The 25,920-nt window shown below is 41.3% G+C and overlaps 2 protein-coding genes across 8 annotated transcripts in view; both read left to right on the top strand.

The window, feature by feature from the left end:
- The window catches only part of LOC308290989 (cadherin-4-like), a gene marked incomplete at both ends in the record, with an annotated part of 28,878 nt that extends 26,364 nt beyond the window's left edge, over positions 1–2,514 (top strand). The window contains one exon of the mRNA XM_080732903.1: positions 2,448–2,514. Coding sequence (XP_080589029.1) covers positions 2,448–2,514 — 67 coding nt within the window. The remainder of the gene's footprint in view (positions 1–2,447) is intronic.
- Positions 2,515–6,845: 4,331 nt separating this feature from the next.
- Positions 6,846–12,636, top strand: LOC308291654 (uncharacterized protein). Of its 7 annotated transcripts, none has more exons than XM_080733727.1 (11): positions 6,846–7,179; positions 8,221–8,343; positions 8,530–8,601; positions 8,848–8,904; positions 9,053–9,124; positions 9,251–9,325; positions 9,439–9,518; positions 9,670–9,756; positions 9,864–9,941; positions 10,173–11,596; positions 11,707–12,636. In XM_080733727.1, exons 2-7 carry the CDS (start codon positions 8,235–8,237, stop codon positions 9,453–9,455), a joined length of 402 nt encoding a protein of 133 aa, XP_080589853.1. In that variant the 5' UTR covers positions 6,846–7,179; positions 8,221–8,234; the 3' UTR covers positions 9,456–9,518; positions 9,670–9,756; positions 9,864–9,941; positions 10,173–11,596; positions 11,707–12,636. The 7 variants fall into 5 exon arrangements, 6 of the variants coding, with proteins under 6 accessions (XP_080589852.1, XP_080589853.1, XP_080589855.1 ...); XM_080733725.1 differs by having other exon boundaries at positions 9,248–9,325; XM_080733726.1 differs by having other exon boundaries at positions 8,851–8,904; positions 9,248–9,325.
- The last annotated feature ends 13,284 nt before the right edge of the window (positions 12,637–25,920 follow it).

The following is a 25,920-nucleotide window of genomic DNA, read 5'->3' as shown; positions in this document are numbered from 1 at the left end:
TGCAGGATTTTGGTATTGACAGCTGGTATGTTTTATGACTGATATAGTATAGTAAAGCACCCCCAAAAAGCTTTACCTCCAAGTAGCCTACCCCCTATACATGCATTCACGCACATAAGTTGCAGTATGCTCGCACACACCCACACTCTCGGTCTATCTCTCTCATTCTGCACCTCTTTTTCTCACACTCATCTCGAGCACACGCACGTACGCACGTACGCACGCACGCACGCACGCACGCACGCACGCACGCACGCACACACACACACACACTCACAGATGGACATCTCCGTCAGAGCTCACCATAAATCAGTGCTTCATATTACTTCAGAGCCAGCGGATTTGAGGCTTGCAAAGTTGCTTATTTTGTTACCCCTGCAGACAAGGTATCATATTACGTAGATCCTTGTCTTCATCTTGTTGATATGCTCTGCAGAGGCAAATACTTCTAAGTCCTCTCCTAACCAGTTGTTCCTAGATCTCCTATTTTTTGCAACATTCTGTAAATGGATGGACACATTTCGTCGTCAAGCCTTCCTCAGCGTGTATCGTAGTCTAGACACGAAAGCCAGTCATGGCCTATAGTAAACTAGGCCATAACCCCTCTTTGTTCCTATTGGCTGGGCTTTGAACAGTCCTGGCTATCCCCAGCTCCCAGCATGCTACAGGATCCAAATTTGCTATTGCCGCCATTGATTGGCCTGGTAGAAATTTCAACCAAGAAAACCCTGCAAATGACAACACCCTCCCCTCCCCATAATTGACCCTTTAATCGTAACAAAGATAGTTTTAAATGGCTGAAGCTAGCAATTCAGGGGTTAGAGGCAGGGCCGATTCTAGGGTAGAGCGAACGGTGCGGTCGCTCAGGGCCCCGCACCTGCAAGGGCCCCGCGCTAGGCTTGGTTAATTGATTTAGTTTTGTTTTCATATTAAATCAGACAAACACCGCAATCTGCAGGACGGAGACAGAGCCTGTCAACCGTTTGGCTGTGATATCTCCCTGACAACCAGCAACAACCAGTGAAACGGCTGACTGTCCCCTCGGGCTATGGGATTTACTGTATCTAGTCTTGAGACAGGGGATCCTACAACTTGATTCAGCGTTCCCTTCCCTTCCGTTACTTACTTATGAGAGAGTTGAGAGAGAGAGAGAGCATCATATCTGCGCGAGGTAAGGCCAGGGTAAAGTTCTACAAAGTTATGAGGAATCCCCTCATCTGACAACATGACGATCTTGTGTCTGATTGATAGCCTAGTGAAGTAAATACATGGTCCCATTCAGCTATTGCATTCATTCTGCAGGAGTCTGCTTTGTGGCCGTGTACAATAAAAGCAGCAGAATAAACATGCTTCTGTCTTACCGTTTTAGAGGTAGAGTTGCTGCTTAATTCCATTTCCATACCATTTATAGATGCACAGCCACAGAAAATCGGTTGCGCACATGCGCGCGTGCACGCGCGTGCAAGTAAAAAAATTCCGCGGGGGGAGGGGGGGGGGGGGGGGGGGGGGGGGACACTTCGCTCAGGGCCCCGCATTTCTCCCAGTCGGCCCTGGTTAGAGGCAAGCTACAGTAGGTGGAAACTAATTGCAAAACGTAAAAATAAGCTGCATTGCAGAAACAAGATACTGGTCCTTTATTATAGATTAGTATGTGAACGGTCACAGCTTGTCCATATGTGTGTATCTATGTGTGCGTCTATAACGCCTGACACTGTGGTTCTATGGGTTTGTCTGTGGTTCTATGGTTTTGACGCTCTGACATAATGCTCTGACGTCACTGTGACGTCAGGGGAACCACTCTGAACAGATGGGTTTGCTGCTCTGACATCACGCTCAGGCTTCACTGTGATGTCACACTAAAAGAATCACTTTTATGCCCATATATGGCATAAGCCCAATCAAACATTGTTCTGGCTCCTCTCTCTCTCTTCTCCTGTCTCTTTCCCTCTCTCTCCTCCTCTCCTGTCTGTCTCTATTTCCTGAGCTTGCATTCAATGAGTTTCTCATTTATGAAGTTATGCACATCAGCATCAATTCCCTTGCTGTATCTTTTAACATGCCTTGTATCCAACTACTTTTAAGGGGACAATTTTATGCTTTTTGATCAACAGTCAACAGTTTCAGGAGTTCAGCATTGGTGAACTTGGACCAGGCATCAACCAATAGGATGCCAGCTTTACCCCACCTGGTAGCCATTTTGCTTGTATTTTGCAGTGAGCCAATACTCAAAATGCAGGTCAAACAAACTACAGAAACTCCTGCCGGCACTGCCCACCACCCGGAAGACGACATGGGACATGGTTGTGTCTGAAGTCTCTGGGCTGTGTTTGCTGTACGATGCATAAAGAAAGGCATGTGGGACCGTGCTCTTACCCTGCCTGACCCTTAAGATTATGAGGAGAGGAAGAGAGTGATGCTGTGGTACTCTTGTACTCTCTGGGTACCAGAAGTTATTTGGAATCTGGACTGGGCCAGTGGCCTGGGGCCTTCGACTGCCTGAGGGACTTCAACTAGGCTTTTAGACTTTGCCAACAAACTCATCCTATTCAAGTCTCTCTGCTGCAAATTGCTGGAGATGTTGCAGGCACTTGATATGCAGTCAGCGTCCCCAAATATTTCATGGCACTTTGGATCTTTTTAACTTTGTAAACAGACATTTAACCTTTTAGGCAGAATAAAAAAAATAGCCGTTCAGCTGCATCTGCCAAACACGTCTCAACTAATTGTCACTAGTGTCAATATAGAGTCAGATCTTGTCAGACACCTATATTTTTGACGATCTAGTCATAGTACTGTAGATGACTCTGCAAGGAGGAAGTCCCATTTTCACCTTCTTTAGCATTTCATGCGTTTTGCCTTTCTATCTCACAAATAAATAATGATATTCCTGTCATTTGATGTGTGAAACTTTCAGGATTTGCCAAGCTGAGGTCAGGACATGTTCGGATTATGTAGTATCTCATTGGATCAGACATGTCAGTTTGAGAAAAATAAATCTGACTTGACATTACTTATCTTTCAGACATCTGAGACATTTTGAATTCGATTTATAATTGCATTTTTTCGTTCTAAATGTGTGTGTGTGTGTGTGTGTGTGTGTGTGTGTGTGTGTGTGTGTGTGTGTGTGTGTGTGTGTGTGTGTGTGTGTGTGTGTGTGTGTGTGTGTGTGTGTATACTAATACTAATATAAAATGCATACGTGCACATGTTGTTATATTCAACACGCTTAAGAGTCGTTAGGTTAACCAATGAGCATACACCAATGATGTTGGCCATATGGCAAAACTATCTCAATTGCCACATATGGTCCCAGTAGACTGAATAGAGCATCGGCAGTATTTTCCTTGTGAGATGGCATTTACTATCAAAGATGAGAGTTGATTATCACTGAAATTGAATAGGCCACTGGTAATTCGCATTGACTTCATTGTCTATTGTCCTTCATTTTATTATATAAAGCCAGTGGGGTGTTTTGGTCCGGCACAATCTAAATTCTAGAAGCCAGTGTTGTAATGTAACTAAGTACATTTACTTGATTGCTGTACTTAAGTACAATTTTTTTTTTCTTTTTTTTTTTTAATAATTTTTATCCCACGATTTTGCAACCCATTTTTTTCACCCAGTGCCAATTGCCTATGTAATCCTGGGCTCTGCACTCCCTCTGCCGCGCCTGGGGAGACAACGGACTGACCTCATGCTTCCTTCATGCATAAGTACAATTTTGAGGTTTTTGTACTTTACTTGAGCATTTCCAATTTTACTCCACTACATCTCGGATCCAAATATTGTACTTTTACCCCACTACATTTTTTTGACTTTAGTAAAAGCTTTAGTTTCTAATTACTCGCGACGCATTGTGAGCTTGTAGATCTGCTATTTTCAAAAGATTTTACTACTTTTGAAAACCTCAAATGGGACATTCTGGCATTACGAGTACTTTTTACTTTTGTTACTTTAAATACATGTTGATACCAATACATTTGTACTTTTACTCAAGTAAATTTTGAATTTAACTTTTACTTACATCTAACTATTTCTGCATTGTAGCATTGATACAGTACTTTTACTTTAGTAACAAATGTGATTACTTTTTCACAAAGGGGAAACAGTGAGACAGGACAGGGGTCCCTTTGGGCTGTGAAAGAATCTCAGCCTGCATTATGGGGTTATATTTAGGACAAAACAAATTCGTATTCGTACTTTGCCTTTTTTTTACTCGTAAACATTTTTACCAAAAAAACTATACGTAAACAAATTAATTGGAAAAAAATATCCGTAAAAAAAAAAAAAGTATGAATGTTTTTGGGGAAGCTGCAGTGATTATAATGCCAAAACAAAAAAACAAGACAAAATACGAATATTTTCTTACTGATTTACGAGTTGTTTTGTTGGTTACTTCATCACGAATGCTTTCATCATCTCACGCACACGAATCTGTATGACGCACACGAATGCATGCATGGAATGAATACGGCCAATAATCACGTGATCGGCAGAGAGCCAATGGGGGTGCGGCCTTTCCACTAGCCAATCATAATTCTCCATTGTTGGCAGCGGTTGCCATGTCTGGTAAAAGTGAGTAATCTCTGCTTTCTGTTGTTTATGGGAAACGTATGTAACTATGCTACAGTCTTCACAGCAGAGCCGACAGAGAAAGGTAAGATAACGTCGCTATTATTATCATAAAATACAGCAATCTATCTAATAAAACGTTTGTTAAATGTGCTTAGCAGTAGTGTCTTTTAGGGTTTAGTCCGGGGTCTTTATTTGATGTAAAGAAAGTTTAATATTAACGCTAGCCTCATTAGCATCTTAGCTCCGTCTATAATAGGCTACTACATCATCAGACTGTTGGTTCTCTAAGTGGGGTCCGGGGACCCCCAGGGAGTTCCAGGGGGTCCCCAGCTAAATTATAGTTAGGAACCAAATGGACCCTTAGGGGTATGTAACTGTATTTGGTTCCATGTGTACACTCTGAGTTATGCTAACGTATGATTTTACAATATAAGTTGGGGTCTCAGAGATACAAATGCTATTAAATGGGGGGTCAGTAGCCTAATGGATGTCAAACTGGGGGTCCTTGAAATTAAAATGGTTGGGAATCACTGCTAGAGCCGTAAAAATGTTCTCTTATGGGGTCACTGGCCTAAATGGGGGTCAGTGGGAATGTGGGATAATACAAGTCAATTCTTATTACCTCTTATTAATTTGGTGATTATCAAACGAGTATATGGGGACCAAACAATCTGTACAAATAGAGTAAAAATCCTCAATGTTAATTTCAATCTGAGTGTAGACCTTTACAGGTTCATTTGGTTAAATGTATTCTTTAATTAAAGTAAAAATAGTCTACACAGTACATGTTACCAGTAAGACTCCCTAATCGGGAGATAAGCGACCGTAGGTCACTTATCTCCACAAATAGGGCAAACATTTTTTATTCCATAAACTTCCTGATCCATGTTGATGACATGAGTGTAGACATACTGTGTAGTGATTTTCGGGCCAAAACTGTAGGAGCAGTGGCCAAAAATGTGTTTTAAAAATCGGCCTGTAGGTGGCGCTAGAAGAGGGCCATGTGAGAAATGAGGGGTGGGCTGTCCGCGTTGCCTTGGCGGACGAATAGGTACTGGCCCCGGCTCTCCCGGACGCTCCTAGCCTGAGTTACGGCATTTTATGTGAGCTGCAGTGGCAGGGGGTCCTCCACTGGGGGCGCCACCACTTTTGCATCCGTTCTGGAGCACCAGGAGTGGGTGGTCCCCAGGAATTCCCCGTGAGCAGCTCCGTTGGGGTGGTCATTTGGTCATTTTTGCACATTTGGTATTTTTTTTACACCTGGGGGTCCCTGGAACTCCGGGGGTCCTTGGAGGTTGTAGTTTGGCAGGCAAGGAGTTTGTGTGGAAATTTTGGCATGGATCGGGCCAACGGTGGCCGAGATATGAGCAGGCCAAAAGTGTGACGTGTGAGGTGTGACTGACGGACGCACGGACACCTCGAGCAGCTTTCTGTAGTAAGATGCGACCTACGGTCGCAATAAACAACTTTACTTTTGACTAAGTCCAGTTTCATTAACATTGTAAAATGATAGCTATAGTAACAGTAAATATCTGTTCTTACCATACATAAAAATACATTTAATAATATACATAGTCTTGTCTTGGGTACATTTATTTTTCTTTCAGGAACTGTGATGACATGGACCACATCAGCCGATCAGGGTTCCGATGGCAGGATGTAGCAGCAATCAGATTTGAGAATTCAACCTCTTGAAAGAGCTCCAAGAAGGAACAACAAACTTTCTGTGGTCCTTCGTGGTGAGGGAGGTTGACGACTGTTTGGTTCAGGAAAACTCACACCCCTGTACTTTATTGGGAAGGAAACTATTGATTCTATTCACAACACACATTTGTCTTTGCCTATTCTATAGCTACACCTACATTATTCAGAACCTTATTCAATTTAATTTACAATATGCAAACAAAATCCGCCCAAAATACAATACTCTACATTCTATTGTTTTCCTAAATAAAAGGCCAATTGCATGTGAAATGATATTGCTTGTATTGTCTGAATACATTTGAATAAAGCTGATACAAGACTACATTCTATTGTTTTCCTAAATAAAAGGCTAATTGCCTTGAAATGATATTGCCTGTATTGTCTGAATGCATTTGAATAAAGCTGATATAATTCACAAGACGTAAACATGTCATGATTCATGTGTTTTAATCGAAAAAGATGAACATGGTTAGTAGTACAGAATATCGTCGCTGTCCAATGAAAACCACGTAAATCCATTATTATGGATTTTTACTTTTCACTCTCCTCTCTGCTAGTATCAGCTGGTGTGTAAATGGCCAATGGAAAGTTGTTTTATTGACCAAGCTATTTAACACGCATCACCATTGGATGTTTGACATGTCCCTCAAACCGCGTATGTAATGGGCGGGGAGATACGCTGAAACAGTAATCACCATTGGATGTGGGACCTGTCCATCACACCGCGTATCCAACAGCCAACGGAGATACGCTCCGAAACGACATCACCATTGGATGTTCAACCTGTCCATCACACTACGCGTATCTAACCGCGGGAGAAGAAGGACTGGAGGAGGGGAATGATTCAGAGCAACAAACTTTTTCTTCACTAAACGACACGGAATTCGACATTATTACAAGGTAAAGTATCACCAAATGTCTTGTTGAGAACTGTATGCTTAGGTTATACCAACGATCATGTTCACGATTGTGCTTGGCGTCGTGTGAATTGTTATTATTCAAGGAAAGTATTGTTCTCTGATGTTTGTGTTGTCTGTTTGTTCTCTGAACAAGCAGCGTCGTACACTGATTTTGCTTCAAACATGGTTCGCCTCCGTCAACCCACCGCAACTGGCGTTATCGATCAAATAATTTGCCATGTGGTTTTCCATTTACCTTTACCTTATACCTTACATTAAGCTGCCAGCACAACAACTTCTATGGAGTGTCCATGGAACCAAATGGACCCTTTACGGGTCCATAAAGGGTCCATTTGGTTCCATCTGGACACAAACGTACCATTACATTAAGCTGCCAGCACAACAACTTCTATGGAGTGTCAATGGAACCAAATGGACCCTTAACGGGTCCATAAAGGGTCCATTTGGTTCCATCTGGACAAAAACGTACCATTACGTGTGGTAAAAGTACTCAAATGTTTTTACTTTAAGTACAAATATCAATAATGTAATGTAGAAATACTCTGTTACAAGTAAAAGTCTGGAATTCAAAATGTACTTGATAAAATGGCTAAAGTGTTGGCATCAAAATGTACTTAAAGTGCCAAAAGTAAAAGTACTCTATGCAGAATGTCCCATTTCAAATATTTTGAAAATGGCAGATCTACATGCTCACAATGTGTCGCACTGTGAGCTTGCATTGGAGTAAAAGTACTCCAAAGGCACTCAGCTTGTTGTGTATTAAAGTACAATAATTTTGATCTGTGATATAGAGGAGTACAAGTATTGGAAATTGGAAATAATTCAGCTTGTAGTGGAGTAAAAGTAAAATATTTGGATCTGAGATATAGTGGATTAAAAGTATTGGAAATTGATAATACTCTAGTCAAGTACAAATACCTCAATATTGTACTCAAGTACAGTACTTAAGAAAATGTACTTAATTACTTTACACCATTGTGTTACCCTTGATTTTAACCCTGTATTCTCCTTTTATTTTCAGTATAACATTTCAGGATGATGTATTCTATGGAGGAGCTGTGTGCTTTGGTTAGCGTCAAGTATGTCAGGGGCAGACATGACGAGGCAGAGACTGTACTAGAGAGCAGTGAAAGCAGCGAAGAAGGTTTGTGCGATAAAAAAAAATAGAAAGAAAAATAGGAATAAGTCAGCTCAGTTTAATGATGTGTGTAGTGATTCTGGCTGTGGTGCAACTTGTGTGATTAATTTGGAAATCAAAGTGTTTTAATCATGAATTACAATAATTAGCTGCTGTATTCAGTGTTCTAATGATAATCTGTATCTTTCCAAGATGCACTTGATTGTGACCAAGTTGATGCTGCCAGTGCTGGGTCAGCTGTTTTGATTCAATCTGGGAGTGAAGGTATGTGGTGTGGTGTGTTATGAATTATAGTGCATAGAAACACATATGTGTGGTTTTGTATTGTACCTGCTGTCCTAGTTACAAATCCCTAAACATGCACTAAGTACCCATTTTGAATTGTTGCTGTACTAGTTTCAAACATAGTATTATTACCTTAACACAAATTGTTAATCAGTATCTGCTGTAGTATCACAATCTTAAAAAGTAGCCATTTCATTAATTCGTGTGACCTTTTTCCCCTTTCAGCAGGAGAAGCAGCAGGAGAAGCAGTTGTGGAGGACTCATCAATTGAGGAGATTGAAGGTTTGTCTTTGTCGCACGCACACACACCCACTGAGAGAGAAGTAAGGTTTGTGGTAAAACAGATTAAGGGCAAAGGATGCAACATCTTGGCAATGTAATTTCTACTTTGCATTCACTGTACATTGTGTTCCTCTTATGTTTTTACCAGATGAGCTTGATTCATCATGGAACCTTAAATTAGAGTTGGATAATCCTGGTGCTGCTGAATCTGGATATGAAGGTAATATTAATAGCTGTATAGAGTCTTTCATACAAAAACATGACGCACACATGTGACACTTTGCATTATTGTCAATGCTGCATGTTTTCTATTTGACATTCAGTCTCTTCTCTTTTTCTGCAGCAGAAGTTGTTGCGCCTCACTCAAATGAGGGAGGCGAAGAAGGAATTGAGGATGACTACTTAAGTGGGGAAGAAGAAGGTTGGTGTAAAACTAACAAGTGCCAGGGAACCGAGGCTATTGGCCAGAGCAAAGCCTGACACTGAATTGCAGGTGTGTTAACATTGCATTCATTTTGTTTCTTTCTTTCCCAGATCCACTCGACCACTAACCCTAACATCTAAACGTGACCAACATGGTGATTCTTCTGGTGCTGCTGAATCTGGATATGAAGGTATTATTATTAATAATCACTGTAATAAACACAAATAGTGACTGCTGAATGTTGCATTTTCATTTTTTTCCTTCAGAATCATACTGTACATGACCAGAAAGCGCCTCACACTTAATGTGAGAACATCTCATATTTCTTTTCTGTTCTTTAGGTGCAGACAGAGTTGAGCCGGACTCAAATGTGGAGGATGAAGATTCTGAAGGAGTTGAGGATGACGACACAAGTGGGGACGAAGAAGGTTTGTCTACAACCAGGCTTAAGTCAGCCAGAGCAAAGAATGCAAAGTCCTAGCAACACTGAATTATGTCAACGTGTGCATTCTGTTTGTTCCTCTTTCTTTCCCAGATCCGCTTGATCGAAACTGGACACCTGAACGTGACCAACATGGTGATTCTCCTGGTGAATCGGAATCTGGAAATGAAGGTGTTGTTGTCATTATTAATATGGACACATTGATGCACATGTGTGTAATGTAGTATCTTGCATGGTGCATGTTTGCTATTTAACTCTTTTCTTTCAACTACACATCCATACAGTACACATGTACATACCCACACAGATGTGCACGCAAGGGGCTGCACAGATACACACAGAGAGACTCGCACACTAATGGTCTGAATGACAAATTTTCTCTCTTTTTGTGACACAATATAGGACTTGAGGTGGAAGAAGACTCCTCAGGTGTTGATGCTGGTCTCTGTAGGAAGAGGAGAAATCCAGAGGGCTGGAAGAACAACATCCAGAAGAGGCGTAGAATGATAGGCCAGTCATATCTGGCCTAGGAAGAATAGAGAGTCAGTGTTAAAGGAGGGAAGAAAAATGGGTGTGTCATGTCAGTCTGCAGCCGGCCACAGGTCCAGTAAACTGCACTGCAGAGAAGTGGAAGAGTCGAAGCGAGAAGAGATCTTCAAGTACTTCTGGGAGAAATTAGACTGGCGTGAGAGGAAGATTTATGTTGCATCATTGGTAGAGGTGAGCAGTGTAAAGCGACGGAGGACAGGAGCAGAGAAATCCAGGAGGTCGGCATCCATTTTCTGTCACCTTGTCGTAGATGGCAGGAGACTCGGAGTGTGCCAACGCATGTTCCTGTCAACCCTAGGCTTGAAGCAGTGGTCTTTTTTGAAGTGGGTAGGAAGAAGAGGGAAAAGCCCTACTGAGGAAGATAAGCAGAAGCGGGTGAGGGTAAGGAAAGAGGAGTCTGACTTCTTGAAGACCTTCCTTCTGGACCTTCCAAAAGTTCCCTCGCACTACTGCCGGTCCTCGTCCTCTAAGATGTTAGCCTGCTTCCAGACCAGAGACCCCGCCCACTCTCAGAGTGAGCTGAGTCTGAGATCAGGCTACTAAGATGTACCTGGAGCCTGTGTTCAAGTCCATCAATCACCTCCATGCAGAATATCCGTTCCAGTGCAGACCATGGCATCCAGGCGCTGTCAAGGCAAGTGTTCACCAGAATGTTTAATGTTTGAATTACTCTCTTTTTCACCCGAAGAAAGACCAGTGTGATACCTGCTGTGCGTTCAAGGCTGGGAACATTGAGGCTGCCACATGGAAGGAGCACTGCAACAAAAAGGACACTGCACAAGCCATGAAGCAGAAGGACAAAGACGAGGCAGGTGAGAAGACCTTGGTGACATGCATGGATCTTCAGGGGCTCCTGCTCTGCTCCAAGCTACAGGCCTCATCCCTCTATTTCAAGACCAAGCTCTGTGTCCATAACTTTACCATGTATGACATGACTTCACATGATGCATCAAATTACTTATGGCACGAGGGTGAAGCTGGTCTCTCTGCCAACGAGTTTGCTTCGTGCATCGTGCACTTCCTCGAAGAACATCCCTCTTATGATGAGTACATCCTGTGCACAGTGTGATTGAGAGAAGACTGAGGAACAGAGACATCTGCGTTCCAGCTGAGTATGTCGTTGCCATCCGGGAAGCCCGTACCAATCCCAGGCCATACCAAGTGAAGTATGTAGACCACACTTTCTTCAAAAACTTCAGCCAGGTGAACCTCTGCAAAGCCATCTGCCCGGGAAAGGTCACTGGGGATCCCACCGTGCATGACCTCCGAGCAATCAGGTATTTGAATACATAATAATGACATAGCTGCGGAAACCAAAACAAACATTATTTAATGAGTATTAAAACCTGACTTTTCTCCCCTGTCACTGTCCTTGTATTCATCCTAGGTACAACGTTGATGGCAGTATGGAGTACAAGATCGACCACTCAGACGCCTGGAAGCCCTACGAGTCCCCATCACTGAGGAAGAAGAGCAACATCACCACAGTGTCCCCACTCTACACTTGCCGCCGCACCATTAAAGCGATGAACTTCAAACATCTGCAAGAAATGAAGCAGGTGTTGCCCAGTGATTTCCATGGCTTCTACAACGCCCTCCGCTATGAGCACGAGGAGTGATGGTTTCTCTGTTTTTCTCTCTCTCCGTCTGACATCACCACATAGAATCGCAAACTTGACTGAATGGACACCTTTACAAGATTTCATATTTAGATTGTAATTAGAGAAAAGACAAGATGAGTGTTAAAATGTGTTAATTTTCTTCTATAATTTTAGCGATTTTGATTACATTGCTTTCAGTGCTTGGGGACATGTGTACAATGGCTAAATATGTATTTTTAGATACAATAAGTCCATTCAAAAAGAGGCACCACAATCTTTCATGGGCAGATGTTACTTATGGGGGCTAGTAGTGTCACTGTAAATTGTAATAAAATAAATTGCCAGCTTATTGTGTCTAAAAGGACACATTTAGGCACTTGCACACATGCACTGAAATAAAGTATTTAAAATCGCTAAAACAATAGAACTAAATGAAAACATTTAACTCTCCCATCTTTGCTTTTCCCTAATTACAATCTAAAATTATGAAACCTTGTATGATATTCTTGCTCTGGGGTGGCATCGTTACCAAAGTTCCTAATTCCCACTGGGTTCATGTTCCTCCCTGCCTGGACAGGTGTTATGTCGACAAGTGTTCTGCTCAAAGTGTCCTTCTCCCTCGTACAGTCTTCACTACCTGGAATCCAGCACACAGTGGTTAATGTGTTTCATGTGTGCTCTGTTACTGTTTGAAAATAGTTTAGGTGCTTATTTGTATTATTTATTTGCCCATTTCTAATATAATTACAGCAGAATGCACTTTTGAGATGTTGAAATTTGACACCACAGTAGGGACATCTATCTTCATTGTTGAGGTCAACTTAGCCAATGAGTCTAGCCTTAGTAGGTTGAAGAGCGTTGTAGAGCTGAACAGACACTTAACCTATGGTCCTTCCATTTTCAGTTCTATGTAATGCCCTTTCCAGGCACTGTATTACTGTTACAACACCTACATTAGAAATACTGAAACCCTCCTCCAAACATCCTTTACATCTCTAAACAATCACATCGATAATTTTGTACAATTAATTCTGCAAGTTCTATTATAATTAGTTTTCATGTAGAAAGAAACTAACAAATAAGATTCAGCAATTGAACACATCATTGAAACGGGGACTCAGCAGGAAAATCTGTTTGATTAACTTGGTTGCCACACACTGTGGAGCCACTGTCTAATAAAATATAATTCTGTGCAGTTGTATTTGACTATTGTAGCATTTTTTCCTTCCAGCCTAAAGTTGATCTTGGTCATCACTGTCTGCTAACATCAATGTGAAATAACCTATTGTACATGAACACTTATTTAGCTTGGTTATAACATCAGAGGGTCTGCTGGTAAGTAAATAAATTACATTAGGAATTGATTGCATTCTTTATTAGCAAAATGTTCATTAATCCAGGTTGTACAGTCAAAGTTGTACTGTAATCTGTTATGAAACACTGTTCATCATAGTAACTAGTTTGTTTTGGCCAAATGGTCTGTTTTTGTAATCATCCATTTCACATTTCATGGATGCTATGTACATTAAATGACAGAATAATAAAATGCATTAGGCTATTGTGCACATTGTATCATCAATCATAAGAAAAAAATAAGAAACAATAAATATTGTATTTACAGTAAAAAGGTCAGGGCCGGAGGTAAGGTTAATTGTCTAGTTTTGATTTGCAGCATCTGTAAGTGACCTTTATCAGTGCTTTTATCGTGTGTATTAATAATATATGCATTTCTATTTTATTTAATGTATAAAAATGATTGATTAGTCAATTTAGTCAATAGTTTAAAAACAAATATCGTGTGGATATAGGTATATTATGTGAGGAACATAAACAACAGATTACTCACTTTTACCAGACATGGCAACTGCTGCCAAGAATGGAGAATTATGATTGGCTAGTGGAAAGGCCGCACCCCCATTGGCTCTCTGCCGATCACGTGATTATTGGCCGGTTCATTCGTGTGCGTGAGCGTTTCATTCGTGTGCGTGAGATGATGAAAGCATTCGTGATGAAGTAAACCAACAAAACAACTCGTAAATCAGTAAGAAAATATTCGTATTTTGTCTTGTTTTTTTGTTTTGGCATTATAATCACTGCAGCTTCCCCAAAAACATTCATACTTTTTTTTTTTTTACAGATATTTTTTTCCAATTAATTTGTTTACGTATAGTTTTTTTGGTAAAAATGTTTACGAGTAAAAAAAAGGCAAAGTACGAATACGAATTTGAATTGGCCTTAATTTAACCCCATACTGCATCCTCTCCTCCCCATAATTGAACAAATTAACCATGAACAGCTGTTACCTGTTGAAATGACCCGCTTTCATTATATCGCCATGGACAAGAGGCCTGATAGCATCTGCATGCTACAGCTGTCAGCAATTCTGATTAGCTTTTCCCATTCCTGCTCTCAGTATATCATGACAAACTTAATTATGTTGACATCTCTTTTTTATGGAATCTACAAATTGCCAGGCGCACACAGCATGCCAAGTGTTCATCCATTAGAGAAGGGCCAGGGAAGTCACAGACACAGTCAGACAGCTTGTGTGACATGTAGAAGTCGGATCATAATAAATACTCCTCTCTAAAGTTGTTGAATAATTTCACATAAAAGCGAGTAATAGACCCATTTAAATATCAGTAACTGAAAGACATTACTGAGTTGGAAGAAGTAATGTTATGTATCACCAAAAGTAGTTGTGTTACAGTAACACATTACTTCCAACACTGGCCATCACACATCAACACAATTACACAACACCAACACAACTGCACAAGAAACTACACAGCATCAGCAAACTACACAACATCAACACAACAGCAACACAACGGCACAGGTCCTCACACAATTCAATTCAATTCAAAGGGCTTTATTGGCATGAGAAAACATACGTTTACATTGCCAAAAGTGAGTCTGTTCTTCACCTTGCTCAGGTATTCTGCCACGGTGTATTCTCTGTAGGGCCAAATAGCATTCTAGTTTGCTCTGCTTTTGGATTGCTTCTCTCCAATGCAGGGACGTGCTGGGCCCCTGATTCAGCCCGGGAAAAAAAGTTGGAGAGGCCCTCATTGCGCGCTATAGAGAGAGAACTCTCTCTATAGCGCTGCTGCTACTCAAAGATTTGCCATTTCAGATCATGACAAGTGACAAGCCAGTGGGCCAGTTACTGTACATGAGTTATATTTTGTCGTTGCCGGGTGGAAACCTTGTATGTCCAAAGCCGTTTGTTTTGTATTTATCATTTTAAAAATGATTTAAACTAGTGAAAACAGCCAATCTACAAGCACACAACGCCTCGCACCGCGAGGCGTTGTGTGCAGATCTGCTGTTTTCACTACTTTTGTGCAACGGCGTTGTATGATGAAGCAGGGCTTTGCTTTGCAAAAACATTTGTACATTTGAAACTTGGAGATACGAGGTTTCTGCCCAACAGTGACAGTTTACTTTGTTGGCCGCCCAGCCCCCAAAATGGAACGAAGGCCGACATTTTATTTGTGTTTTTTCCTAATGGCCGGCCTGGATCGGCCGGGAATGAACCGGCCGTTCGGGAATTGTCTCGCTTTTCCCAATGGCCAGCACATCCCTGCTCCAATGTGTCGGGTAACTTTCTTTCTGCTGTTTTATAATTTGGTTTAGTCCAGTGAATTGTCTGTCTGGTGGCTCTGCTTGTGTTTGTGTACAGAATTCCCGGACCAGTTGGCTGAGGGGGCATCTCTCTAGAGTTTCTCTGTGTGTGAGTGCCTTGTTATGAAGTGCATCTGGGTCACTTTCTTTTAAGTGGTTATACAATTTGAATGCTCTCTTTTTTATTTTGATTATGAGAGGGGGTATCGTCCGAATTCTGCCCTGCATGCATTTTGGTGTTTTCCGCTGGATTCTGAGAATCTCTATTTGGTGTTTGTCCCATTTTTCAAGGTCTTGGTTTGCGGATGATCCCCAGATCTCACAACTAGAGGGAAATTGGTTTTTATCACGGAGTCCAGTATTTTTAGGCAGGTTTTTATTTGGGATGTCTATATTGATGTTCCTTTTGATGGCATAGAAAGCCCTTCTTGCCTTGTCCCTCAGGTCTTTTACAGCTTGGTTGAAATGTTGTGTGCTGCTGATGTTTAGGCCAAGGTAGGTGTAGTTTTTTGTTTGTACTTCTAAATGGGATTGTATTTAGAAAGAATTGCTGGTTTTGGCGGCTGGATCTCTTTTGAAATATCATGATTTTATATTTTGGTTAGGTTTACTGTAAGGGCTCATGTCATGGGAGAATTTGTGCAGGAGATCAAGTTGCTGCTGCAGTTCTTCTTTGGTTGGAGACAGCAGCATCAGGTCATCTGCAAAGAGTAAGCATTTGACTTGTTTTGTTTTGGCTAGGGTGATGCCTGGTGCTGCAGACTGTTCTAAAGTTTTTGCCACACACACGCACTCACGCACGCACGCACACGCACACACACACACACACACACACACACACACTCACTCGCAAATTCTAATTCTAATGGAAGTGCATGTCTTGCATAATTATGCACAATCAGAAGGTAGAAAGGCTCTCGCCAAGTTCCATCTCAGCAGTTTGAGGTCAGAAGGCAGGGATGTCTACTCTACTGTATATCTTGACATTGCCCATCTCTCAAAGGCTGCAAAGATTATGAGCCAGTCTAGCACTCTGAGTAACAAGGCTAAAAAGGGTTAATAGGAGCACTAGATTCTGGGTTAAACACGCACACGCACACGCGCACACGCACGTGCACGCGCACACTCACACTCACACTCACACACACACACACACACACACACACACACACACACACACACACACACACACACACACACACACACACGTCTATGACTGTTCATTTTGTTTGAACAGCACCACCATGTGACAACAAGCAACGCATCCGCCTGCCCACCTGTTTTCTCAGACACACACACACACACACACACACATGTCCACACTAGAGGCTCTTTTGGAGACCTATCAGACAGATGGTTGGCTAATGTTGACAGTGAGTGTGCAAGTGATAGATGGCAACTCTATAGTTGTGGAACCTAATGTCATTTGAATGTAAGTATGGAATGTAAATCTCATTTTGGGCAGTACTGTGGGCCCAGTGCTCCACTCCACCTCTATCCCTCACCAGCCATAATGTGGTCAACTCCAGTTATTCACCATTGGGTGAGGCGGCCTCAGGGGCATCACAGGGGGGGGGGGGGTGGGACTGAGTTACTAGGGCCCAAGGTGGAGGGGCCTGTCTTTAGCTATTGAAAAATAGCAGATCTACAAGCTCACAGCGTGGCCGAGTGCCGTGCTACGAGCTTGTAGATCTGCTATTTTTGAAAAGTCGTGAAAATGTGTGAAATCTTTGAATATGTACTTTTTAAGCGAACATTTGTAACTCAAATGTTGCTTCTGGGGGGTCCCTGGAACAAATATTTTGATGTCCGTGGCCATTTTGGGGGTCCTTCACATGAAAATATTTGAGCACCACTGACATAGAAACTTAAGCTTTTCAAAAAAACTTTTTTTGTTTTAAAATACTACTGTATATCTGCTATTTTTCAATAGTTAAAGCACAAAATGTGAGTGAATCCTTGTTCCCAGGGCCCAGAATTTGGTATGACACCCCTGGGCGGCCTACTGTTGGTGACTCAGGCAGATAAATGGATCTCAGGCGGATAAATGGATCTCATCCGGCGCAAGGCTTCAGATTCCCTCATAGCAGGTTTAAATGGCCCTATCACACTATCAGCAGCTGTTATCAAAACATGGCCCCACACTTCCTTCCTGGAACAACGTTTGAGAACCACTGCCCGTCTGACTAGCACCATTTGTGGGTCTCGTTGACTCTTTGAACCCAATGATTTGTCTCGAGAGCCCACTTCTCCCCTGCAGTGCATTACCCCGTCAGGTTCACTGCGGGGGCATTGGCAATCTGCATAGAGACAGAATAAATCAACGCAGATGTACGACGATAAAAGGGAATGCAATGCGGCTATTTAGACAGACGGCATCTTTAGATATACTATAGATCAGTTGGAATGAATGGTGGCAGAACACACATCCCTGCCCACCATCAGTGGTGGAAAAAGTACTCACATATTTTACTTAAGTAAAAGTATCAATACTGCAATATAGAAATATCCTGGTACAAGTAAAAGTCAAAATGTAATTTAAATTGTACTTGAGTAAAAGTGTTCAAAATGTACTTAAAGTGCCAAAAGTAAAAGTACAAAATGTTTGAAAATAGCAGGTCTACTTGCTCACAATGTGTCGCGATGCGGCGCGTTGTGAGCTTGTAGATTGGCAATTTCTTTTCCTCATGCCATATAGACACTATTTTTTTTGTATTTGTCGCATTCCTAAGACACAAATTGTATTTATAGTAAATTTACCCCCATTGATTCCGGAAGGGGACCTGAATGCATGGCCCTGGATGGGGAAACCATCAGGGTAATTTTACTATAAAACATTTTTTGTCTTAGGAACGTGACAAAAAACAAAAAACATTATTGAACTCAAGTTGGCGTGAGTAATCAATAGAAAAAAAACATTTTGGGGGTGAACTACTTCTTTAATGTATGTTTTATAATATTATAATTTATATCTGCAAACTAACTAGTAACTAAAGTTTTCAAATAAATGCTGTGGCGTAAAAGTACAATATTTGGATTCTACATGTAGCGGCGTAGAAGTAAAAGTATTGGAAATTGGAAATACTCAAGTCAAGTAAAAATAGCTCAAAAGTGTACTTAAGTAAATGTACTTGGTTACTTTCCCCCACTGTTCACTATTATAGTCTGCTGGTCTGGGTCCAGAGGCAGTCCTCTAAAAGGACCATTAGATGCAGATCCCATCTGGCCTGGGCCGTTCCCTCCACCTCTCCTTCTGTCCCACCTATCCTCAGGCCATCAGAGAGGAAATGAGAAGCACAGTGGAAGAATTATGGGTAAACTTTAAGGATAGAGGGATGGATGGATGGATGACTGGGCGTGCCTTGTCTGCAGAGCCCCCTAAAGCTCACATGGATACACAAGGTAAATCCAAATGGGGATCTATAAGTCTTTGTTCAGCCTGAAGTCAAATCCTATTTGTTTCTCAAATAAATAAATAAATATTACAGTCTACTAGTAAGATGCCTAAGGGCGACAAGCCATGTCTTGGCCATCTGGCCAGTGATGTATATCGGACCAGTTACCCATATGAGACCCCTAGTACCCATATATGGAGATCCATGTACTGTATATGGAGATATGCTTCAATCTCTTGCTTCAAGTTTCAAGACGGTACCATACTGTGAAGTGGAGTTATGGATGTTTAAAGCCCAGCCAATAGGAATACAGAGGGGCGGGGCTTAATCAATTATAGCTCGTCCCTATTGGCCAGAAAAAAAGTCCAAAGTCGTGTGAGCGTCTTAAAGTTTAAATTACGTTGCTAGGCAAAAGTATGCCATAGTGGTGCCAAAGTTTTTTTTATTTTTAGTCCCCCATTCAAAGTCAATGGTATTTTTGGGCGTCGTTTTTTGCGAATTACGTCGCCATGGTAATGCGGATTGGAAAAAAAAGTAATAGCACCCCATTCCCGGCCGAGCCGCACATTTTGATATATATATTGGGCGGGTGGCACAAATCGTGCGGCAGTAATTACTTGCCGACATTTCCCCCATTCAAAGTCAATGGGGTTTTTGGTCGTCGTTTTTTGCGAATTACGTCGCCATGGTAACGCGGATCGGAAAAAAAAGTGATAGCAACCCATTCCCGGCCGAGCCGCACGTTTTGATGTATATATTGCGGGGATGGTGTAAATCTTGCGGCAGTTATTACATGCCGAAATTTTGTGAAGTGATTATTATTATATAAGTATGGTGGATTACAATAAGTGTTTTGCCATTGCATGGCAGGCACACTTAATTAATGTTAAACTTTGAGCATTACTCAATTGACAAGAAGTCTACGCTATTAAAGAATGTCGATTTGTATTTGGTCATCTCTCCTAGGTACCAATGGGGAATTTAAGGAACCCGTTTCTACTACCGTAACGTGAGGCGGGACTACGGCTGCTATGACGCAATTGCCGTTGTGGTCCAAATCGTTAAGCAACCAGCCGTCGGCGACGGGGTCCCACCCCTTTTACTGAACGCTTTGGTTCCCATGGCGACACATGGAAAGCTAGCTCCTGCCGTAGTAGAGACGGCTGCGATGGCGGCATGTTGATCTATCGAGTGCTGATCATTAAGTGTGCCTGCCATGCAATGGCAAAACACTTATTGTACTCCGCCATACTTAAGTAATTAAGTTTGCCTGCCATGCAATGGCAAAACACTTATTGTAATCCGCCATACTTAGTTAGTTGAAATCTTCTCCTTAATTCTAAATCTAATCCTAGATTTTTCAAAGTGCGATAACTCGGAAACCAGTAGGTTTGAAGCGCCCGTCTTTAAGTATGTTGTATAGCTCAAGTTTAAATGTTTTCGATCGTCTTCAAAACCCCAAAAAAGGCAAAAGACTATTAGTATGTTGTCTTTTGGGGTTTTTCGAAGACTTTGAGAAAAAAGGTGGAGAATCTTTAGTTTCCACAGGAGGCTATAGTATGTCGTCTTTTGGGGGTTTTGACATAAGGCTATAGTATGTCGTATTTTGGAGGTTTCAACACAATATAGAGCTGAACAAACACTCTAAAGCAATGATTACTATCACAACATAGAGCTACTGTATTTAACACTTGTAGTATGCTCTAATAGAAAGAGAACACAAACGCAACGTTAAGACAACCTCAAAAAGACACTGGTATGGAACTCCTGGTTCACTGGGACGGGGTTCAATTCCCTGCGGTGTCCTGCTGTCAGATAGTGATCTATCTGTCATGTTGTCTATCAAACTGTATCATCTATTATCGGTTATGAAAACTATCATCTTTGTGTTGTCAGGCAGAGTGAGTAAACACATGGTCTCATACACCGCAACACTTTATCATCCTCCGCAACACAGGGTCACATACACCTCAACGTTTTATCAGCATCATCAAAGTCTTTTGGAGGTTTCGACATATAGTATGTTGTCTTTTGGGGGTTACTTTTGACATAAGTCTATATATAGTATGTGATCTTTTGGACGACTATATGGCTATAGCCTTATGTCGAAACCTCGTCTTTATCATCTTTTGGAGGTTTCGACATAAGGGGTTTTTCGAAGACTTTGAAAAAAAAGGTGGAACATCTTTCGTTTCCACATGTCATCTTTTTTTTCGAAGACTTTGAAAAAAAGGTGGAACATCTTGCTTTTCGATATACATAGAAACACTTTATCATCCTTCGCAACACAGTCTCATATACGGCAACACTTTATCATCCTCCGCAACACAGGGTCTCATACACCGCAATACTTTATAATCCTCCGCAACACAGAGTCTCGTACACCGCAATACTTTATAATCCTCCGCAACACAGGGTCTCGTACACCGCAATACTTTATCATCCTCCGCAACACAGGGTCTCATACACCGCAATACTTTATAATCCTCCGCAACACAGAGTCTCGTACACCGCAATACTTTATAATCCTCCGCAACACAGGGTCTCGTACACCGCAATACTTTATCATCCTCCGCAACACAGGGTCTCATACACCGCAATACTTTATAATCCTCCGCAACACAGGGTCTCGTACACCGCAAAACCTTATCATCCTCTGCAACACACTGGTCAGGGTCTCATACACCGCAACATTTTATCATCCTCCGCAACACAAGGTCTCATACACCGGAACATTTTATCATTCTCTGCAAAACAAACCCCCAAAATTACATAAGACTATATAGTATGTCGTCAAAACATAGATTTTAAGTCTTAATTTTCCAATAGTGCCTATCTTTTAGTATGTTGTATAGCTCGTCGAGACGAACGTGTGGATGTGTGACACATTGCTGTACGACCCCTGGAACCCTACTTTTTTCGACAAATGCTAATGCTAACAAATGCTAATGCTAACAACTGCTAATGCTAACACCAACCGTCCTTAATTCTAAATCTAATCCTAGATTTTTCAAAGTGCGATAACTCGGAAACCAATAGGTTTTAAGTGCCCGTCTTGTAGTATGTTGTATAGCTCTTCGAGACGAACGCGTGGAGAAGAAATTAATCCATTTTTTTTCAGATTGTCTTCAAAACCCCCAAAATTACATAAGACGTAAGGCGTCAAAACATAGATTTTAAGTCTTACATTTCCGATAGTGCCTATCCTTTGGTAAGTTGTATAGCTCGTCGAGACGAACGTGTGGATGTGAAATTAATCAATTTTTTTCAGATTGTCTTCAAAACCCCCAAAATTACATAAGACTATAGTAAAGCCCTTTGCACACAGGACAGTTGCGTTTCTTCCGTTTGCTGTATGAATAAAACGCATTGGATTTGGTGTGCAATGCTGTGCGGAATCGGCGCTGCGGATCCCAAAAGGAGTCATAAAAGGAGTGATGAGTTTTTCACCGCATGCGACAAGACGCACGAATCGAACTGGGTTCGATCGAGAAAAAAACGCACGGCGGCAGCCACTCGTCGCACGGCTAATTCGGAGCCGGTGTGCATGTGGTCATAGAGAATCATTGTTTTCTTTTCAAAAAATGATATTGTCCGTTTTATCCGTGCGGTTAAACGCGCCTGTGTGCAAAGGGCTTAAGGCGTCAAAACATAGATTTTAAGTCTTACATTTCCGATAGTGCCTATCCTTTGGTATGTTGTATAGCTCGTCGAGACGAACGTGTGGATGTGTGACACATTGCTGTGCGACCCCTGGAACCCTACTTTTTTTCGACAAATTCTAATGCTAACAAATGCTAATGCTAACAACTGCTAATGCTAACACATGCTAATGCTAACACCAACCGCTACACAAGGTTGCACACACTTAGCGAGCTGCAGGGACACTTAAAATGTCTTTGAAAATTACTCCTTAATTCTAAATCTAATCTTGGATTTTTCAAAGTGCGATAACTCGGAAACCAATAGGTTTTAAGCGCCCGTCTTGTAGTATGTTGTATAGCTCTTCGAGACAAACGCGTGGATGTGTGACACATTGCTGTGCGACGCCTGGAACCCTACTTTTTTCTCGACAAATGCTAATGCTAACAAATGCTAATGCTTAGAAATACTAATGCTAAAAATGCTAATGCTAAAACGAACAGCTACACAAGGTTGCACACACTTAGCGAGCTGCAGGCACACTTAAATTGTCTTTGAAATTTTCTCCTTAATTCTAAATCTATCCTAGATTTTTCAAAGTGCGATAACTCGGAAACCAATAGGTTTTAAGCACCCGTCTTGTAGTATGTTGTATAGCTCTTCGAGACGAACGCGTGGATATGAAATTAATCAATTTTTTTCAGATTGTCTTAAAAACCCCCAAAATTACATAAGACTATAGTAAGGCGTCAAAACACAGATTTTAAGTCTTACATTTCCGATAGTGCCTATCTTTTGGTATGTTGTATAGCTCGTCGAGACGAACTTGTGGATGTGTGACAAATTGCTGTGCGACCCCTGGAACCCTACTTTTTTTGACAAATGCTAATGCTAACAAATGCTAATGCTAACAACTGCTAAGGCGTCAAAACATAGATTTTAAGTCTTACATTTCCGATAGTGTCTATCCTTTGGTATGTTGTTTAGCTCGTCGAGACGAACTTGTGGATGTGTGACACATTGCTGTGCGACCCCTGGAACCCTACTTTTTTTCCGACAAATGCTAATGCTAACAAATGCTAATGCTAACAACTGCTAATGCTAACACCAACCGCTACACAAGGTTGCACACACTTAGCGAGCTGCAGGCACACTTAAAATGTCTTTGAAATGTTCTCCTTAATTCTAAATCTAATCCTAAATTTTTCAAAGTGCGATAACTCGGAAACCAATAGGTTTTAAGCGCCCGTCTTGTAGTATGTTGTATAGCTCTTCGAGACGAACGCGTGGATATGAAATTAATCAATTTTTTTTAGATTGTGATCAAAACCCCCAAAATTACATAAGACTATAGTAAGGCGTCAAAACATAGATTTTAAGTCTTACATTTCCGATAGTGTCTATCCTTTGGTATGTTGTTTAGCTCGTCGAGACGAACTTGTGGATGTGTGACACATTGCTGTGCGACCCCTGGAACCCTACTTTTTTCCGACAAATGCTAATGCTAACAAATGCTAATGCTAACAACTGCTAATGCTAACACCAACCGCTACACAAGGTTGCACACACTTAGCGAGCTGCAGGCACACTTAAAATGTCTTTGAAATGTTCTCCTTAATTCTAAATCTAATCCTAAATTGTTCAAAGTGCGATAACTCGGAAACCAATAGGTTTTAAGCGCCCGTCTTGTAGTATGTTGTATAGCTCTTCGAGACGAACGCGTGGATATGAAATTAATCAATTTTTTTTAGATTGTGATCAAAACCCCCAAAATTACATAAGACTATAGTAAGGCGTCAAAACATAGATTTTAAGTCTTACATTTCCGATAGTGTCTATCCTTTGGTATGTTGTTTAGCTCGTCGAGACGAACTTGTGGATGTGTGACACATTGCTGTGCGACCCCTGGAACCCTACTTTTTTCCAACAAATGCTAATGCTAACAAATGCTAATGCTAACAACTGCTAATGCTAACACCAACCGCTACACAAGGTTGCACACACTTAGCGAGCTGCAAGCACACTTAAAATGTCTTTGAAATGTTCTCCTTAATTCTAAATCTAATCCTAAATTTTTCAAAGTGTGATAACTCGGAAACCAATAGGTTTTAAGCGCCCGTCTTGTAGTATGTTGTATAGCTATTCGAGACGAACGCGTGGATATGAAATTAATCAATTTCTTTTAGATTGTGATCAAAACCCCCAAAATTACATAAGACTATAGTAAGGCGTCAAAACATAGATTTTAAGTCTTACATTTCCGATAGTGTCTATCCTTTGGTATGTTGTTTAGCTCGTCGAGACGAACTTGTGGATGTGTGACACATTGCTGTGCGACCCCTGGAACCCTACTTTTTTCCGACAAATGCTAATGCTAACAAATGCTAATGCTAACAACTGCTAATGCTAACACCAACCGCTACACAAGGTTGCACACACTTAGCGAGCTGCAGGCACACTTAAAATGTCTTTGAAATGTTCTCCTTAATTCTAAATCTAATCCTAAATTGTTCAAAGTGCGATAACTCGGAAACCAATAGGTTTTAAGCGCCCGTCTTGTAGTATGTTGTATAGCTCTTCGAGACGAACGCGTGGATATGAAATTAATCAATTTTTTTTAGATTGTGATCAAAACCCCCAAAATTACATAAGACTATAGTAAGGCGTCAAAACATAGATTTTAAGTCTTACATTTCCGATAGTGTCTATCCTTTGGTATGTTGTTTAGCTCGTCGAGACGAACTTGTGGATGTGTGACACATTGCTGTGCGACCCCTGGAACCCTACTTTTTTCTGACAAATGCTAATGCTAACAAATGCTAATGCTAACAACTGCTAATGCTAACACCAACCGCTACACAAGGTTGCACACACTTAGCGAGCTGCAGGCACACTTAAAATGTCTTTGAAATGTTCTCCTTAATTCTAAATCTAATCCTAAATTTTTCAAAGTGCGATAACTCGGAAACCAATAGGTTTTAAGCGCCCGTCTTGTAGTATGTTGTATAGCTCTTCGAGACGAACGCGTGGATATGAAATTAATCAATTTTTTTAGATTGTGATCAAAACCCCCAAAATTACATAAGACTATAGTAAGGCGTCAAAACATAGATTTTAAGTCTTACATTTCCGATAGTGTCTATCCTTTGGTATGTTGTTTAGTTCGTCGAGACGAACTTGTGGATGTGTGACACATTGCTGTGCGACCCCTGGAACCCTACTTTTTTCCGACAAATGCTAATGCTAACAAATGCTAATGCTAACAACTGCTAATGCTAACACCAACCGCTACACAAGGTTGCACACACTTAGCGAGCTGCAGGCACACTTAAAATG

This window comes from Nannobrachium achirus (assembly GCF_963921795.1).
Source record: "Nannobrachium achirus genome assembly, chromosome: 9".
In the NCBI taxonomy this organism is placed as follows: domain Eukaryota; kingdom Metazoa; phylum Chordata; class Actinopteri; order Myctophiformes; family Myctophidae; genus Nannobrachium; species Nannobrachium achirus.
The sequence above is the reverse complement of the archived record's forward strand: the minus strand, read 5'-3'. Positions and strand labels throughout refer to the sequence as shown.